Genomic DNA, 18,932 nt, shown 5'->3' with positions numbered 1-18,932 from the left:
TGCAGATCAACACACGTGCAAAGTGAGATTTGTAAGGGTGAACTGAAAAGCAGTTTTGCCCTGGAAAAGGACTCAAACAACAATTGTTTGGTAGAAGCTACTTCACTGACCATATCACCTTAAAAATCAGTTTACTAGCCTACAATATTTTTCTCTTTGACTGTCAGCTCTGTAAATCCCCTGTGGGCTACGAAATCAATCCAAGGCAAGTTTCTTTCTTCAATCACTACTGCAAAATGTGCTACAAGCTGAATTTAGATCTCTGGCAGCTCCTGTACCCTCAGCTCATCAGAGAGTCTTCACAGACACAACTGATTGTTTCTTAATAAATATTTCTTTTGGCATCTGGATTAGGATCCAATTTCCCTATCCTACCAGGCTTTTCAGGGCTGTGAATAAACTGAAAAGTCTTTTCTGTTGTTGTTGTTATTAGTCAGTAGTTTTGATTCTCACGCTGAGAATACGTCTGTTGAGTAAGGACATTTCATTTTTACATTGACACCTTTCAGAAAGGATGGCAATTTAAGGTTTGTTGCTCAGAGTTTCACTAATCCTGCAGCCAGCCATTCCCCTTCAAGCAGTTCTCCACAGAAATGTTAGGGTACAGCATTCATTTCATGTCCGCACGTCAGGTGTACTTTTTCATGCACTGAACACATAGGGAGTCAATGACTTTCACTGGGAGCTTGGTTCCTAAATGCATTCAGTGTCTTTGAAAAAGTTCTAGGAGATATTCAGCTGAGGAGCATGCAGTCTGTATAGCTGCAGTTGCATTCCTCTCCTGTCTCTTAGCAAAACATCCTTCGTAGTTCCTACAACATTTTTCCTGTCTATCACAGATACTAAAAAGCTCCTTCTGTAAATCCATTCCTTCAGCCTTCAGCATCCTTCCTAACAGTCCTATGAGGGGGTAGCAAGCTTAGCAGCTGCACCAGAGGCTCTCAACTGAGTGCCACGTGCTTGCTGTCAGCACTCTGGTCTGTTGAATTCAGTCACCCATCATTGCCTTCATTTTTCTGACAGGACAGAGCACAAGCAATGAGACATGAGGCCTGGGAGCCATAGCACAGCAGCCTTGAAGCAGTCCTCAAGCAGCCAGAGAGGGTAGCCAGAGGGACAGATGGAGGAATAAAGAATTAAAAATAAAATCACGCCGTAAGAAAAAGAAGGGCCAATGGAATGTCCAAAGCAGTAGATCTGCCGCATTTAACCCTTTATCAATGCTGCCAGCCCTCATTACTCTGAATTCCCAAAGGCCACACTCTGCAGGATCTAGTTTCCTACAGACATCCTTCCCCTCTTCTATTCTCTAAAAATACCCTCACCACCTCCTTCCCAGAAACAAAGTGCTGCCCAAGTTTCATATCCCCTAATTTCAAATCCTCAGTCCTGATTCCCTTCACTGGGTCAGGCTCACATTTGAAAAGGGTTGCTTGAAGGGCAACAAAATAGTCGTGAACAGATGTAATTCAGGCTTCAGTTCAGGCTTACCAGTTTTCAACAGCTAGGAATCTGGTCCTAATTTTGAAATCCTAATTCATACCACATTTTACTTTGGCTATTGATGCCATCAAACAAAAACGAAAATTGCTCAAAGTATTTGGCACTCTTCTAACTTCTCTTTTTTGCACCAAGTGAAGCCAGGGCACTAGCAGAGCAGGAGTTAGTTAGCAACAGAAAAGATAGGAGATTCTGCTGATCCTGTTCTTAATAGGGAGGCAGTTCCAGGGCAGAAATAAGTTGTAAACGTATGCTTCAAAATGAATAGGACACCTACTCTCCAACTCCTTTCTCTACTGCAGGAGAAAGAAAGCAACAGATATTCTCAATCAGTTTCCTGAACAGGGGAGTAGAACTTTGCTCATAACAACTTCAAGGACTGTGTTTGTGTAGGCCTGAAATATATGCATACAGTTAACTCCCTTCTCTTGAGTAGGCTTTTATAGCTGTTTGCTCCCCTTCACTTACCCTAATCCGCATGCACAATTTATGTGAGAGCAGCTTATTAGAAAATACTTGTTAGCCTCGAATACTTGTTGATAGCTACAGTCAAGTTTGTGTGCGTGTATCGATTCTAACTCCTCATTTTGGTTACTTGTTCATACAAATTTTCTGAAACTTACATTTTTCTGGAAAATTTTTTTCCAGGTGGGGGTCTTTGGCTAAGAAAGAAAGAAAGAAAGAAACTGGTTCAGGTGATTTTGAGAATAAGGAAGGTGAAATATATACTTATCCAGTTAATAAAGTGCTTTGATCTTATATTAAAGAATTTAAGCTCCAAAACAAAGAGGAGCAGAAAACTGAAACAATACAACAACAGAAGAAACCAAAAGAGAGGGTTTGATGCATAAGCACATTGTAAGTATTCAGTGTGGTTTCATGTCCCTCTCTTACTCAAAAGCTATTATATCCTGCTTATTTGGCCTAAAATGTGGCCCTTCTTGCTTGACTTCTACAAACACATCAAAAGGTACTTCTAGAGCTCCTGTGCCCCTGCAGCATCCACTGGAACCAAGGAGAGATGAAAATGCTTGAAACTTCTGAGAATTATGTTCATTTTTATTCAGATGCCTAGCTTCAGGGGCCACAATTAAAAACGCTGATTCCAAGTTTTAAAACATTAGCTTTATTACTTAACTGGCGCCCTGCTGAAATTGTGAAAAGATGTCTTAGGTAAGAGAAGGGACGCAGACTCCCCTAAGGATAATATTGCCCATTCTAAGCAAATGGAAGATTTGCCAAAGGGTTCAAGAGGGCCAAAATGTCAACCACAAAGTGCTACCTTGGAGAAAGCTTCAAAACATATTAATGCAGTTCAAGTTAGTTTTATTAATAGGTTTTTTGGTTGTTTTTTTTTTGGTATCATTATTGAATTTATTTTTGAATTATTGTATTATTTTTTTGTAATTAGTAAATGCTGTTTTAGAATAAGAGCATTGTAATAGCAGGATGTCACCATAATTATTATACATAAAAATTATAAATATGTTACTATAAATCATTCATCCCAAGTTTTTATTCTTAGTGTAGTCTCTTCACATTATAATTTGCAAAAAATAAAGTTAAAAAAAAAAATCTAACTGTATCACTGAAAATTACCTACATGGATATACACTTTGCATATACAACACATGTTAAAAATATACACCAGAAAGCAGAAGCTTGCTTCCTTCCTTTCTGTTTAACTTCACCTACCCGTCCTCTTGGCCTGTTCTTTCGTTTTGGAATATCTTCCTCCAAATCCTCTTCTTCATTTACTTCATCTGCATTTTCATCATTTTCTAAAACCCTCTGTGGTTAAACAATAAATAGGAACGGTTAGAAGAAAAGATGACACATGCAAACAAGTACTGCTCTTTACCATAGAGACTGTAGGTTATTAAATTACACTTGATTAATGATATAATGCTAAATAAGATTCCAGAATCCCTATTTCTTTCAGCTAAAGCAAAATCTGCTTTCCCTTTCACCCTTAGTTCTTCAAGGAGTTCTTATTAAAAAACACCACTGGTATCAGTCAAGGAAGGAAAAAAGATCTCCAAAAAACAACACTGGCACTGATATCCCAAGACTATACAAGTAGTAGAGTGCTCAAATGCAGGTCCTTTCTGGGAAATTGTTCGCATGACTTTTTGAATTTGGTTTCTTGTGCCTTTGTTTTTCTCTAATGTTGAGAATGCACTTTAACAATGTAAATCAGTTGTTGGGGATTTTTTTTCTTCTTGAAAGCAAAAACAGAGAAAATTCCTACACATATCCCAGCATCTTCAGTGAATCCAGAAAGCAACATCTTTCAGTTCTTACATTGCTGGTACAACTCTGAAATCTGGAGAAAGGGTTTTGCAACATGTGAATACTGAGGGAGTGCAGGCCTCATTGAAGCTATGAGAACAATAGTTACTTCAATTAATTATTTAATAGGAATAATAATGAAAACTACAATAACAATTCATCATCTCACATAACAGTGTCAGGGAATTTCAACTTGACCTTTTGAAACATAACCTCTACAGAATGAAATCCAGGCCAAAACATGTACAAACTGGACACAGCACAGATGATAGCAAGATGAACAATCACAACACTAACGTGGAAAGCTGCTGGAACCCCCCTCAACCTCTGGCATCCCTGTTGCAAATAAAGATAAAAGCTGGAGCTATTCTTGCCATTCATTATGTGGGTACTATGACACCATTCACCTAAACTACAATGTTTCCAGATTCAAATACATGACTTTAAGCTGATCGGATGGCTTTTCTTTAACCTTTTACTATTTTTGTCACTTCCACACAATTCCTAGTTAACAGCTATTTGAGAGCCAACATAGGGAGAACTTAGAAGCAAATCACAGTGGCTTTGTTTTCTTCCTACACATCTCAAGCACTGAATTGTGAATTTGTGGGAAAGACTACAAGAGAAACTTAAAGAAAAAGCCTGTCCTTGGAAGACCAGCTGTACAACCTTATACTTATTTTATCAGCTAAATTTTTAAGACTATTATAGGACAGTGCCTTTTTTTAAATGACAAATAGTTCTTTGAACACAGTAGAGGATCAACTCTTCATCTGGTTTCTTCTTTTACTTCTAAATCTCAGGAAGCTATTAATAAGATTAGACCATCATGAAATCTAACTTCCCATAATACTTGACTGCTAAACATTAGAAGGTGGAAGAGCAAGTTCCAGTTCTATATATATAAAATCTTTCTTTAAAATTCATGCAATTACATATAATTTGGTCTTAGATAACTACAGCACTTGGAAAATGTTGTGCATGAAGAGACTAGTGCTATGTAAGAAAATATGCAAATTTACTGATATGAATCTATATTTTCACTGCGCTTCATATCTCAAATTATCTCAAAAATAAAAAAAAGAGAAGGCTGACACTATATTGTATGTGGGGCAAGAAGGAACTAGCTTATACTAATAATACTATGCAGGCAAAGTTAAGAGGAATGCTACAATCCACTTTCTTCATTTTAAATTCGAGCATCAATTTAAGACATGGAGAGTAAGTAACCATGTGCAAATTTGATGACACTGTCAGGATAATCACTTGAATTCCCAGCAGAAAGGGTTTAGCCATTCTGATACATGGTCAAAAGGTTATTCTAAGTCTTCTCCAGCAAATGATAGGGAAACACATTCAATACTAATTCGTGGCAGGACAAAATCCTCTACTCTGTTATGTACCAACTGTACATAGGATGCTTCCTCTTTGATGGTACTCCTTTATCTGTGTTACTGGAAGACCTAATTTTGCTGCCATTACATGTTCAGTTGAATACTGTCAAATAGATCCGTAGGACTGATCTCTAAATAATATATATTTGAAGCCTGCACATTTCTGTTTTATTTGGCATGGGTCTGCCCACTCAAATTTTTACTAGTTTTAGGTATAGATGCAACATCTTGTATCTCAGCCAAAATGATCAAGATAGACATATTGCTAATGATTCTCCCTAAACATCACTAGTGGAGATTCATAGCGCAATGGTGTTTTACTATCACCAAATATTTGCTGCTGTTCCCATACAAGAAGCCTGCTTTCCTAGCAATTTAAGATGCCTATGTGAAGGAAGAGGCCCTTAAGAACCCTTTACATTAGCTGAATTCCTTCTGTGACAGACCAACAAACGTTTTTCTACTTTTTATATTGTTAAAGGATGAAATGGAATCTTGACAAATACTCCTGTAAGTTTCCAATCGTAACGCATGTAAAGAGGCAATATTTTTCATCACTAATAATAACTGAGATAATTAACATTAGAATATATTTAATTATTTATTTTGCTTAAATATTTCCAGAAGGATTCTCAGTACAACTGAAAACAGACAAAACAAAAAAAAACTCAAAAAACAAATACTGTTCTTTTTTTTTCTTTTAACAGTCAACTGCTGCAAATACAACTTCAAACCCATGTTCAAACTCATTCTAAATCTGAGACACTAAAATTTGATTTATGCTTGGGACCCATCTCTACTTGTTCGTTCTGTATGCAGTTGTCTCCTACTGTTGTAAATTGCAACACATAAGCTGAGCAGAACACAGCCAAGTGACTGTGATGTCTGTGACAGAAGAAGAGAGTGAGATCCTCAGTTCATTTTGAGCATCACAGTGTAGCACAATGGTTTGATAACATTTTGACAGCAGAATGACACAACTATCAACAGATGAACTATTCTGCAACAGGACAAAATCTGCTATGCTTAGAGACAAATCATAAAAATCAGCACTGCTGTCAGGGCACAAGTATCTCCTTTACCTGGATTTCTTGTATAGGGTCTTCCTCTTTAGTGTCCATCTTTTTCTCAATTCCCTCTCCACGCAGCAAGGCTTCCAGTGTTGTACTTTCTGATGTGAAGCCATCTTTTTTCAGAGGCAGATCAACTTCTGAAAAACAAAAAACACCAACTTCATGCATCTCTCCAGGCAGCTCACAAGTAGAAGGACAGAGCCAACAAGAAGACGACTAACAAATCCTCCAGCTTGCTTGTATCTTGAAGGAGAGTTCTCCAGATCTCTAAGGATTCCCTTAAAGGATTTGTTTCTATCTTGCTGAAAATCTGATATTTTTTTGAAGAGCTGTGTTTGCTTACAGGACAAGAGGGGCAGACATAGTACATCAACAGGAAATAAAAGGAGGGAAAAAATGTAATGTAAACTCCCTATGTTTCAATTGAAGAACAAAACCAAGTCTTTCCAAATATGAAGATCTGATCTTTTGAAGTGGAGAAGTAGTTCCGTGCAATTTAGCATCCGGCAGAGTTGATACGGAAAAGCTACAAGCAGCATTTTCTTACAGAAGGGCTTGTTCCCCACATGGGGAAGTAGAATATGTGGGGCCAATTCAGAAACAAACAAAACAACCAAATGGAATTTTAGCCTTGAATTTTCATTGAATATCTGCTCCCATTTTTTACTAGATAAAATCTTCAGTTTGGTCTAAATGGGACTGTACAAAGAAGAACCACCAGCAAACAATTACAAACACGGAATCTAGCTCATGTAGCTGGATGAACCTCAGCCACGGCATTAAGAACTAACGGGTGGTGCAGGGGCAGGCCTGAGGCATGGGACTTCAAATGATAAAGAGAGTTCATGAGGAAGCTTGATGCAACTTGCCATGCAAGTGAAGGTACAGAGCATAAATCCCCTTCGGAATTCTGTCACTAGATTATGAGGAGCAGACAGGCAAATATAGCATGTTAATTTTAGCAAGATGTTAAAATGCACCCAGGAAAGAGTTACATTTTCCTTGCAGATCTTGGCCTCTACCCTACTTGTGTAGGTGTTCATTCAGAGCAATTCTATGGCAGGAAGACATCCTGAATGTCTCTTTACCTGACAATGCCAAAGCATGGATTTCTCAAGTTCTCCCTCCCTTCTAAAATTAATTCCTTCCTCTTAGCCTCTATATTTACTGAGCAATAATGTATAGAATTGATGCTTACAAAACAGCATCTGGTGTCCTGATTTCACAGTTCTGTTCACTTTTCATCTTATAGGACTGTATTGTGTTTCCCGATCTGCTCGAGGCTGGCCTGCTTTTCTATCACCACGAGTTGTAAACTCTGTAGGACATAAATTTATGTGTTTATAAAACTCCAAATCACTCCTGCAATCCAAATAATGAATGAACACTTCCCACCTGAGACAGTAAATTATAATCTGTTTCCTGGGGGCAACTGTGTCCCAGGAATATGTCTGCTCATTTCATAAAAACCTCCAAGCCAGTAAACTACTCAGGGTCCCTCATCAGTGCTTCCAGAAAATGCTTGCTCAAGTTTTCTGAAGTGAGAGAACTGTTCAGCCAATAACCACAGAAAATCCAGCAAAAATTCCAGCAAAAGCTATTCTATTCATGGAGGGAGAGGCTGAGTACAAACCATGCAGAAAATTCAAACCACTGGGATTTTCAGAGGAAACTCCCAGGATACACAACGGGAGGGGATCAATGGAAATGACCCCCTCTCATCACAAGGAGGCCTATTTAATCAAGCCTCTGTTTTCATCATGAAGCTTTGCACACCCTCCATTACTATGCCACCTACTCCAACTTTTCCCTTATTTGGGCTAGAGAAAAGACAAGTCAATGGAGAATCATGAAGATAAAAATTTCACTTATAAACTCCTGCTACTTCCTTCTGGATGCTAAATCCAAACATTTCAATAGAAAGAAAGGTCTTTAGACTTGATTTATGTACAAGTCACAATACTTGAACCTCAAGTTACGGAGGAACCTCCAAAATCATCTCTGGCCTTGGGCTAGGCTGGTTTCAAAGTTCTGCACTTAGGTGCAAAATGGCACTTGTTTTGTATTGTGAACCTTCAGGACTGCAAAATCCAACTGAAAATCATATTTTCAGCAAGAGAAGAAGCTTCAAGCAAGCTCAAGGGCAGCAGTAACAAACATGTCTTCACTGCAACAAGTTATGCCTGTCTCTGATAAACCCAGAAAACAAATGCATTAGTAAAGAGAATGAGCAATAAAGAGAGGGGAGAAGTAAAATATTTATGAAAGTAAAACTACTTCCTGTTTGTTCCAGAAATATTGAAGATTCATAGGAAAAAGTAGGCTTTAAGGTCAAAAAAGGGCAACTGTTTTTAAAAAGCATGTTTATTTAGTGTTGGCTCTGCTCTTTCCAGCATCATTACTCCAGGAAGATTTTCATCCAAAAGTCTCAGAGCATTTTCCAATTATTAAATTTAACATCCTGTTGACAAGGTAGTGTAACATAATATTTTTATACCCAGTTTATTGATGGAGAGATTCAGTATCCAAGAACTAAGTAGCAAGGAGGAAATCTTGGGAAAAGAAACTCAGGACAGTTGCTTCCTACCTACCCGTTGAGCTAACAGCTATTCAATTTTTTTTATTTCCTTCTCTGCCAGTAGTTTCTACGAGCCATTTTCAGTCCTAAGCAGCTCTAGAAAGTGGGAAATGGCAGACTGCCTTACCTGAAGTGTAAAGTTTACAGCTTAAGAACCTATGAAGGTCCACAGACATCTTTGTAATGAATTCTATTTCTGTAATGAATTCAGTCTTTCCTGGAAGATGGCTAGTCTCTAAAGGGAGACAGTAATGAAGTCAGGAAAATATATTTCCAAAACATTTATTGAATCCTCAGAGATAAAAGTGTCCAAAAATCTAAAAGATGGTTCAGTTAACCTAGACAAATAGTTCAACACTATCTAATAGGTCTGACCTGAGGGATAAATGCAGTATCACTTCCAGTTATCCTACATCTAGCTCCTTTGGAAATACACAGAATAGCCCATCCTTTTCTGAATTTTGATGCACTTTTGTCCTCAGTGCCTTCCTACCAGAGTGAGTTCAGCAATTGAACTACAGTTTGAAAGAAGGAGTATTCCACTTTATTTATTGTCTGTCTCTTTGTTCTTGCTATAAAATAGTGAAAATAGAAGTTCCTGGCCAAACTTTTTTGTCATTTCTGTCCACTTCACAGAATCACAGAAACACCAAGGTTGGAAAAGACCTACAAGATCATCCAGTCCAACCATCCACCTATCACCAATAGTTCTCACTAAATCATGTCCCTCAACACAACGTCCAAAATGTCCACATCTTTCCTTTCAAAGACAGTCACAATCTTTTCTATTACCCTGTCATGAGAGTTTTTCTGTGACTCTGTCATGTCAGATCTTTCTGAACTTCCTCTCATTCTTCAAAAATCTCATCAAGATGGACCAATACCACACCTAACATATTCAGATGAAGCCACATCCTCTACTTAAACAAATGCATTGAACTGTTCTTTACAGTGTCCACAGCATTCTCTCCCAGGCAGTATCCACTGCCTCAACAGTGTCCAGGGCTGCATGATAGGCAGAATTAGCAAGTTGTAACAGGGACAAGAACTTCCAGTAGGTGAGACTTCGAATGCAAATTAAAATGTCAATCCCACTGCCCATTCTCAAAGGACATTCTGATCCCCACTAAGAGGCCCTCACACAGGATGCCTCCCCTAGCCACAATTGCTCCAGATAACTTTGTACTACGTACAAATTTTTGTACCTAACTCCTCAATCTCTCTCTCCAAGTGTTTCATTTCTACATTACACAACACTGGAACAAACAGAAAACCTTGATGCAGTGGCTGTTAGCTTTTTTCTTTTCTTTTCTTTTCTTTTCTTTTTTTTTGGTAAAATTCTTTGTTTTGTATTTTATTCTAAAAGTTTTGATCCAAGACAATGCATTGTTTATTTTTGGAGAAGACCAAAGGTCTTCAGAAAGTCTAAGTAAATTGTCAACCTCCTTATCTCCTAATCCTTTACATACCATGTGGAGAATTTTAAGAGTGGTGAGATATGATTTTCCTTTGGGAGGAAAAAAATCAGTCAGAACCTCCTATATCATCATTTCCCAGGTGCTTCACTGCTTACACCTAATTACTGTTTCAATCAATTTCTCCAGTGTTCATGTAGAATTTATGGCTCTTTAAATTCTTGAATCACATCCAAACCCTGTTTAAATATAGGTAATAACATTTGCTACTCACTAATTGTTCTAAATTCTTTCTATTGTAACTCCTAGTTTTTAATCACAAGCTCTTCTTCAGACATAGCAATTTCATAGAACATAATCTTTATAACAAGTAATAACTACTAGTAAAAGCCATATAACTAAAAGCTTACCCTTTTTTAATATAACAATTTTAAGACAGTTTGTAGTTAAGTTCCCTTTTGATTAGTATTGCAAATACAATAGCATCTGCTTAGTGTAGGAGATGCAGGGAATAGCACACATTGAAAGCCAGAACTAAGAAAATGGAAGAGGAAATCAACAAAATTCATCAATGAAAACAAAAATGTCATTTAAAACTTCTTCCTGTTTAAATAAACCAAGGTATTATTGGTGTCACAGCTAAACGTGTATATAGCACAATGCAAATATGCATGTCTACCAATAATTAAAATTTATGTTTCTTAACTTGGCAGAGTCCTTTCCATGGTGATTAAATTAACATGGTTATTTTTGCTTACCAGCCCAGTGCAACAACCTCTCTATTTATCAAGATCAATAGGCTGCAGTGGTAGAATCTGAGCAAGCACCCATGCCAGCACCATTCCAATATGTGTTTTCTATGGAGATGTCATGTCCAAAAGAATCACATTTCCATAAATCCTACGAAATGGTGGGCTTTTTCAAGATTTGATTCACCAAAACAGCAGTACATGACTGTCCTTAAATGTGTTACATTTGGTTTAAGATGCATTAGAGCTAAGCAACTTTTCAGTGTCTCTTTGAAAAATAAATTAAAAACAATCATTCCTTTTTCTATACAGCATAATGTATTTGTTTTACAATGGATCATTTCCATCTACACAGTAGCAGCTGCCACCCAAGCCATCATCCCTGTGCACTCCTAAGCAGCTCCATTTCCAGTTCTAATTGGGAACAGAGATACTTATTGGGTGAGTTCCAGCATGATCTATCATGCCAGAGACAGCTACTATGCAAACCAAAGCAATCCGGCTTCCAAAAGCCCTCTTAGACAAACACTGACTTTGCACATAGATTTTTTGTGTGTTTGTTTCTTGGTGCTGTTTTTTTGGAACATAAAAAGTGCCAGAGGAAACAATATATTAGGAGTCCATGAAGTGCTGTTTAAGATGGACAAATCCAAAGATATTACCTTAAGAACCACTGGCTCTTTAAAATCACATAGGTGGTCTGAAAAACCACCTAATTCACAGCAAACAGAACTACTGCTGAGCAAATGCAGCCACTAAGCTCATTAAGAGGATGTGGCAGGATGTGTTTGAAAGTGCAGCGCAGTGGCTCAGCAAGCAATTAAATCCCATGACAGTTTAAAATGAGAATCTATCAGTGTCATAAGAGTGTGAAGCCTCAGCATCTCTGCTGTTCCCACCCCCAGCATTTTATTTATGATGGTGTAGTGGGAACATGGGAAGTCAAAAAGATTATAATGAAATATGCCATATAAAAACCAGATTAAGCCTGCTCTTCTTTTGGGAAATATGCAGAGAGAGAAGCTGTCTGTTAGCTGTCGAGTTTGCAAAAGATACCATCTTTTGGGATGGTGCTCTCTGCCAGCAGACAGAGTGCCCCAGGGGAAATGGTGGTGAAAAACCCAGACTAGCAGCATCCATCCATCCATCATATGTTCATCTCCACATCTCCAAGGCACAAATATAGCGTTAGAGTGCAAAAGGTGGGGGCAGGGAGGACGGAATCCCTTAAGAGAGAATGAGGAGACAATGCTTTACACTGAATAGCTAGATTTTGCAGCTTTTCTGTATGGGCACTACCAGACTCTCCTCAGCGTGTTTATTTGCTTGCTTGTTACATTCATGGCCAGTACAGTGATTTGCTACTGTCCTTGGAATGGATGCTTTGAAAGCAGTGACCAGAACCAGGTACACACTAAAGATAGGGCTCTGCAAGCTTTGCCCTTAAGCATGCCTCTGTCAGCACAGCACAGTACTGATCTCCATTCCTCCTACAGATCTCCAAAACTCTACTTTCACTGCACCATTACCTGCTAGCCCAGGGGCAAATGCTCAATGCCAGTGCCCTTATGCTCTAATCCTGGCGTTTCACAATCCTTGCTATCTCAACCTGTTCTCCCAGTATCACTGCACCCATCTGTAGCAAACTTTCCAGTGTCAGCTCAACACTTCCAGTCCTCTCCAACTGCTACCCACAGGATCTCCAGTCACTCCAGCCTTTACTAAAACTAGACTGCTGCTGACACAGCTTCTCATGATGGGTCTCTAAAGCCAAACAAATGCCCCTCAACACTTGCAAACATCAAATTTACTTTCTTTTTAATCCAAGTAAGATACAATAAAGCCATGACTGGTCTAGAGATTGTAAGGCTGCCCCCTTAGACCTTTCAACTCTCCCTCCAACTCCACCTTCAAATCTCACGTGCGCTGTTGCAATCACAAGATAAACAGTGCCAGGGTGAGAATGAGAATCAGATCAAGTAGAAAAATAAACATGTTTTAGAAGCAAGACTACTTGAAAACAAGTACCTGTTTCTTCATATATCAGTCATTTGGAGTGGAAAGAATAGTTTGGAGGACTATCCTCCATTAAGTGAAAATTCTCTTTAGGGGCAGAGCTCAGCTCTGTATACACATCGTGAAACATACTGAAACCATGGGATTCTATACTGCTTCAAAATGAATCTTATTAACACTTGTTGTGAATTTTAGAGATTACTGTGGTGTAACATAGGGAACACCGGGAAAATGAAAAATCCATAGCACCTCTTACTTCAAAGCTGCTGCTCACATGGTAAAGTTGGGGAATGGGGCAGGGACAGAAAGAAAAGAAGTGGAAGAAGACAGAGGAAAATACGATATAGGGAGACCATACAGTTTCTTCAGCCTGACCATAAACTGCAGAAAAATCAGAGGATAGCTTTGAATTTTAAAATCAGGATCCAATGGAAAAAACTCTATCAATCCCTAGCTAAAATATGCCTCAGGGCACTTCAACACAACAGGAGGGAGAAATAAAACTGCTAAAAAGAGCAGAGGCCCTCAAACATAAGGTTAAATATTGTTTAGTTTAACCCATCATCAAAATGTGGACTTTACAAGCAGCTGTATTTCCTTGGCAGACTAGAATGCCTCTATAAAGTCTCACAATAAAATAAAAAACAGCCCTCTTGTTGGTTGTCTCTTAGAAGTTCTTTACAGATTTATTTCTCAGAAAACATATAAATCATTGTCACATTTAATATACTGTACCTGCTTTTCAAAGACTGCCAAATTACAATATCAGACTAAATGCTGGATCAAATAACTACCCTCAAGGTTCAAACTGTAAAAGAATATCTCCTTTCGGTAACATTATTATAACACTCACTTGTGTTCACCGTTGCTCTTGTGCTTGTGCTCTAGATGGACTCAGACAAAGCCAGGACTTCAGCAGAATGAGAACAAACAAGCAATGTAGATAGTATCAGGTGACAGAGGCTGGATAACTGCTGCAATTTAGAGAAAGTTTCTGAGCATATAACCTATCCTTCCAGGCTTTGCACCACCCTTACATGGCTTCTGGTCTCTCATGGAGTAAATGAACAACCTGGTCAACCTATCTGCAAGTAGTTGTATACGTAGACTCACACAGATGGATGGGTCTTTGGCCATTTGACCCATCAGAAGAACCAGAACCTGTTTATTGTCCATTACCAAGACAGCTATCAGTCACTCCCACAGTGTGCAGCCTGTAGGTACTAACAGGGAGTGGGCCTCTGCTGCAACCAACAGTACTATTTCGGTATGTGACAGCACTGAATCTAGCCTCATACATAAACCATACATAAAACAGCCATACCTTAACCTTGCTACAAATTCTGTGACATTTTGCATAGCGTCTCCTCTTCCTTATCAAGGATGGTGGAGAGGATACCTTTAGTAGCAGATAAATCTCTGTAATGCAGTTATCTCTCAACTGCAGTGCACACGCATCCCAATTAATTCAGACTGGGCCTAGCAGAGCCGGCATTAAGCCAGAGCTGATAAACCTGCCAAAGCCAATCTGAGTCCTGCAATATTCCTGGGAGCCTGCACTGCAATTTCTCCTACTTGGGATTGCAGGAGGTTATTTGCCTGAGTGCAGAGCTCAGCTCTACCTGAGTCCATATGCTCATGGGATGCTGCAGCTCAGTTAATGAGGCCCTTCTGAAGCCCAAAGTGCTAGGGAGCAGGCAGAGACACTCAAAGCTTGAAGGCATCAGCATGGATGCAGCAGGGTTTATTAGTGCTGCTCAGCTAGACTATAAGTATCCTGGCCCTGGTACTGCATTTGTGCCAGAAGAGCTCATTCAGCACCCACAGCTCACTAAGTGCCAGAACTGCATAAACACCAGTGAAGAACAGAAAGGCTACAGCAAAGTGACCAATTATTTTAGCGAGGAATAGGAAACAACAATCTTAGACAATGCTCTCATTAACAGCTGTTGTCCTCCTATGTGATCTCGAGCCATACTCTAACAAAAGTACTGTGTTACTGTTATCTGTCAAGAGGAGACATTTTTCATCTACCCTATAGGATTTGGGAGACTTGTTTAATATTCATAGGCATTCAGACATTCAAATAAAATGCACCAAAAAGACAAGGTGATCTCCCAGGTTCTCGCAAAACCAGGTTTAAACACTTGTTTTTTCCAACCAAGAAAAACACTGAACTACTTCCACTCAGTGGCCAATTCATGGTTTCCAAAGAATGAGGACAATATTTACTCATATGGTTAGGTGCTTCTGACAGATCAAGATATATAACTAAAAAATGTTACTATAAGAAGGAAGGCTAGAAAAATAGCATGAGATTCTAGTAGGGATCCCTTCAGAAATGGAAAAGAACAAAGCAAATCATCTACTGCAATGCTCAGATCTGTTGCCACAAAAAAGGCAAGGAATTCCAAGAGGCCTATAAAACGTTTAGACAAAAAGGTGAACTCTAGAATTAATAACAGAATAGTAAACAGGAAGATTAATGGCACCAGAGAAAATGCAGATGGTGAAGCCCAGCCTGCAGGCTCAGCAAGACTCTGAATAGGGAGGGGGAAAAGGCAAGGTGTAAACAAGGTGACCTTCAGAGCCACTGGAATGCCTGCCAAAAGGCCAGCCAGAGGGCATCCCGAGACACAAATGTGCCATCTGGGGTAGGCTGTCTCATGACAGCATGAACAAGATTTGTCTTTTTCAAAAATTGCAGGCAGACAAAATGAGTAGCAGCAGAAAATCTGACCATTCATTTGAAAGGAGTACAATTAAATTCACAAGTTAGAAAACGATGCCATCTGATTTGTAAAGAAAATAAGAAAGATAGGCTGTGGGATTTCTCTGAATATCCCCGCTCACAAAGGTCTTGTGCCCACTTATAAAGCCTACGCAAACAAGGAGGAAAAACTGGTTTTCACTAAATAAATGTTTTTCTTGAGAGTTTATGCTTTTCATTTAGAATAAAAAGAAAAAAAAAGAAAAAGGAAAAAAAAAGGAAAAAAAAACAAACTGCAAAGCAGTCCTTTAAACCCAGGATGGTATAAATTTTCCCCATCATGGCATAAGCCTGTTCACTCCAGATGGCATATTTGGGTCGGAAGCAGGTAAAGACTCCTCAGACACATCTCTGTGTCCAATATCTGCTTTTACAGAGTTCCCTTGCTTGCTCTTAGTGCTTCATTGGGCCTTGAATCTCCTAATAAGCTTTGAGCACGCCTGGAAGATCTCAATTCTTTGCCTACAATAAAAGTAGGAGAGAGAAATCTCCTACAACAGTTCTGCAGGGGAGCCGGGCTCTTTCAGACCTGATGCTTAAATCATTGAGGTTAGTGAGGAAAATTAGAAGTAAATGTAATCACACATTTATTAAATACGTCAGTCATACACCACACTGGGTAGTGCTAACAGGAGTGAGGCCATCTCTAAATAAGCCTTCTATAAAGTAAGCTAAATACATTCTGTTATGATATCCAGAGGCAGGAATTTTAGGGAAGAACAGAGTAAGCAGCCATGTTACAGCCCACTGTGGAAAAAAAAAAAGCAGACCTTAGCTCTGGGAATCCAGCACAGGCAGTGAATTCAAATACCTCTTTCTTTTCAGACTGGTTCAAAGTAGATCACAGCTGAGGATTTCAGGAAAAAGTGGCCCATCCGAGTTCAGTACTAGAGTCAGTTGATTCAATGCTAAGTTTATAAGCAGACATATCTGAATGTTTTTGATTATGACAGGTTGCCTATCAGCTGCAATGAAGATACTGTCATGACGTCTAGTTTCACAGCATGAACTACAGGTGCTGGATAAGCTTAGGCAGCTTGTGTAAAGCTTACGCAGCCCCAGCACTGCTGTATCAGGCAGGCTAGGCTCAAGTGAACTAGTGTTTGCTGACATGAGCTGCCAGCACGGCTCTTGGGCATATACTAGGGTACATACTGTTTTCCAAATAGCCCCATAATGTGGCTCTTCCAATTGCTTTTTTAACAGAACGGGAGTGAAGAGATGAAGCACACATCTGAAAACACTAAAGGGGCATTAAAGAAGGAATCAGAAAGGGCAAGGAAAGAAAATAAGATGGAGAAAAGATTGTGTTCCTTGTCCTTGCCTACTGCAGCTAAGCTATGGCATCTTGTTCTGAAAACCGTCACAGAAAACTGTGAAAAAAATGAAGGCTCTGGGCCTTGAATTATCCTTTTTCAAATATTTCTCTCTCCATTCTGCTAACAAAAAAAAAAATGCTATAAGCTCCTAGATCCTAAAAACATACATTCTTGGCCATTTTCCACAGCTTACAAAATACAGCAAGAATAGATGATAATGGGGGAGAAGGAGAGAGAGCCATATCAAGGGAAAATAAAGTGAAATAGAGAATAGTTTCTCTCCTCTCCTTTCCCCTGCTCAGCTTTCATTTCCCTTTGTTCATCTAACATTGAGCCAAACTAAGCCAAAGGAGCTGCCGTGCTGGGCTACAAGATTGATGGCTGCAGGCAGACTCCACAGCAAAGAGACGGATGACTGGTCATTTCCCCGATGCTCTGAGAAACATCCATCCTTGCAGCCATGCTGAGCCCATTCGTGCTCCTTTTGAAAAGAGAGATAAACACAGGCAGCCGGAGGCATCTGAGTGTCCTTCTTCCTCAGAAGGACACAGTTATACTCCTTTGGGTTCCTGGAGAAGGTCGCTCTGTCCATCCCTGAACATCTGGCTGTGGGATTTGCTAACTCTCTCCCCCCCAGCAATCATCCATCTATTAGAGAACAGTGCAGAGTGGAAGAAAATGGTGAAGAGAATGGTGTGACAACCTCATCAATCTACAGCTACACGCTTCGCTATTTAGTTTTCTTTACACTATTCCTAAAATGGGGGTTGGGGGGGGGACTACTAGTATGAAAGAATGAATTGTGGAAATGGCAATGTGGATTGGAGTAGGTCCTTATGACTATTAGAATGTTGTGCATGTACTAAAGCAGTAGGGAACTAATTAAGATTCAGGATTGAAAGGCAAAACAAAAAAGTTGGATGCACTCTGGTTCCATCTGTAGCACTTGCTGAGAGTTCAGATGTACTTGAGGCTTTATCTTCAGCAGAGGGCTATTTTTTTTTTTTTTCCCATTCAGACATTAAAAGAAAGCTCCCCAGAAGAATATACTGTAAGTATATTTATAGTGCCATCCCTAGTATAGCAGCTTCAGAGGCACAAAGCGCTTAATCCTGACTCTTTCTATTTAGTTAATAGTATCTTTGTTTGCTGATACTGTATTGGTCTATAGCACTGCTCACAGATACAGCCTCTGTGTTTCCAATTCTCCTGCCATGCTGCTATCTCACTTAGGCATTGAGCATTACATGGCAGATGTACCCACAGCATCATTTACAAATGCAACATCACTGCAGAAATTCCTTCACTCTGTCAGAGTAGCACATATCTGTAACCATCATTCACAGTCATTTCACAAAGCAAATCATGACAATATAAAGGCATTCAGCATCTCTTAAAAATACAAAGAAATGAGCCACTTGCTTAGTGCTTAAATGTAGTTTTAGTACTAACTGTATGCTACAGTTTTGAAAATTTGTTTTTTTATTCCTTCATGCAATGCTTTTTACTTTAGGCCAACAATAAAAGAATTTTCTCTACAGCTTTACGGGAATCTATCCCATATTTCCCGAGGGTAATTACACACATTCAGAAGTCCATCATAAGTGAAGTTTTCATCTTTTCTCCTACATCAAGAGCCACAGCTCTAGCTGATGTAAATTGCCACTCACTATAGACTTTAATGGAACTGTATACACCTACAGCAGCTAAGGTCCTGGCTCAAAATCATCTTGTTAGTTTGAGGGGAAATCATGGTCCAAGTGCAATCTAAGTAAGATCTCTGGTCTGGAAGGCATCACATAGAAAGCCATATGCATCTGTTCTGC

General features: G+C 39.2%; 1 protein-coding gene across 5 annotated transcripts in view; it reads right to left on the bottom strand.

Moving 5' to 3' along the window:
- The window catches only part of DPF3 (double PHD fingers 3), a 99,576-nt gene that overhangs the window by 63,856 nt on the left and 16,788 nt on the right, over positions 1-18,932 (bottom strand). For 3 of the 5 annotated variants that reach the window (XM_019615598.2, XM_010711493.3, XM_010711495.3), the window contains exons 3-5: positions 6,269-6,396; positions 3,196-3,291; positions 2,124-2,162 (exon numbers count right to left, since the gene is read on the bottom strand). In XM_019615598.2, coding sequence (XP_019471143.1) covers positions 2,124-2,162; positions 3,196-3,291; positions 6,269-6,396 — 263 coding nt within the window. The remainder of the gene's footprint in view (positions 1-2,123; positions 2,163-3,195; positions 3,292-6,268; positions 6,397-18,932) is intronic. The other 2 variants (XM_010711492.3, XM_010711494.3) reach the window with 1 other exon arrangement.

This window comes from Meleagris gallopavo, chromosome 5, assembly GCF_000146605.3.
Source record: "Meleagris gallopavo isolate NT-WF06-2002-E0010 breed Aviagen turkey brand Nicholas breeding stock chromosome 5, Turkey_5.1, whole genome shotgun sequence".
NCBI lineage: Eukaryota > Metazoa > Chordata > Aves > Galliformes > Phasianidae > Meleagris > Meleagris gallopavo.
Note: the sequence above shows the minus strand (reverse complement) of the source record. Positions and strands in the feature narration are given on the sequence as shown.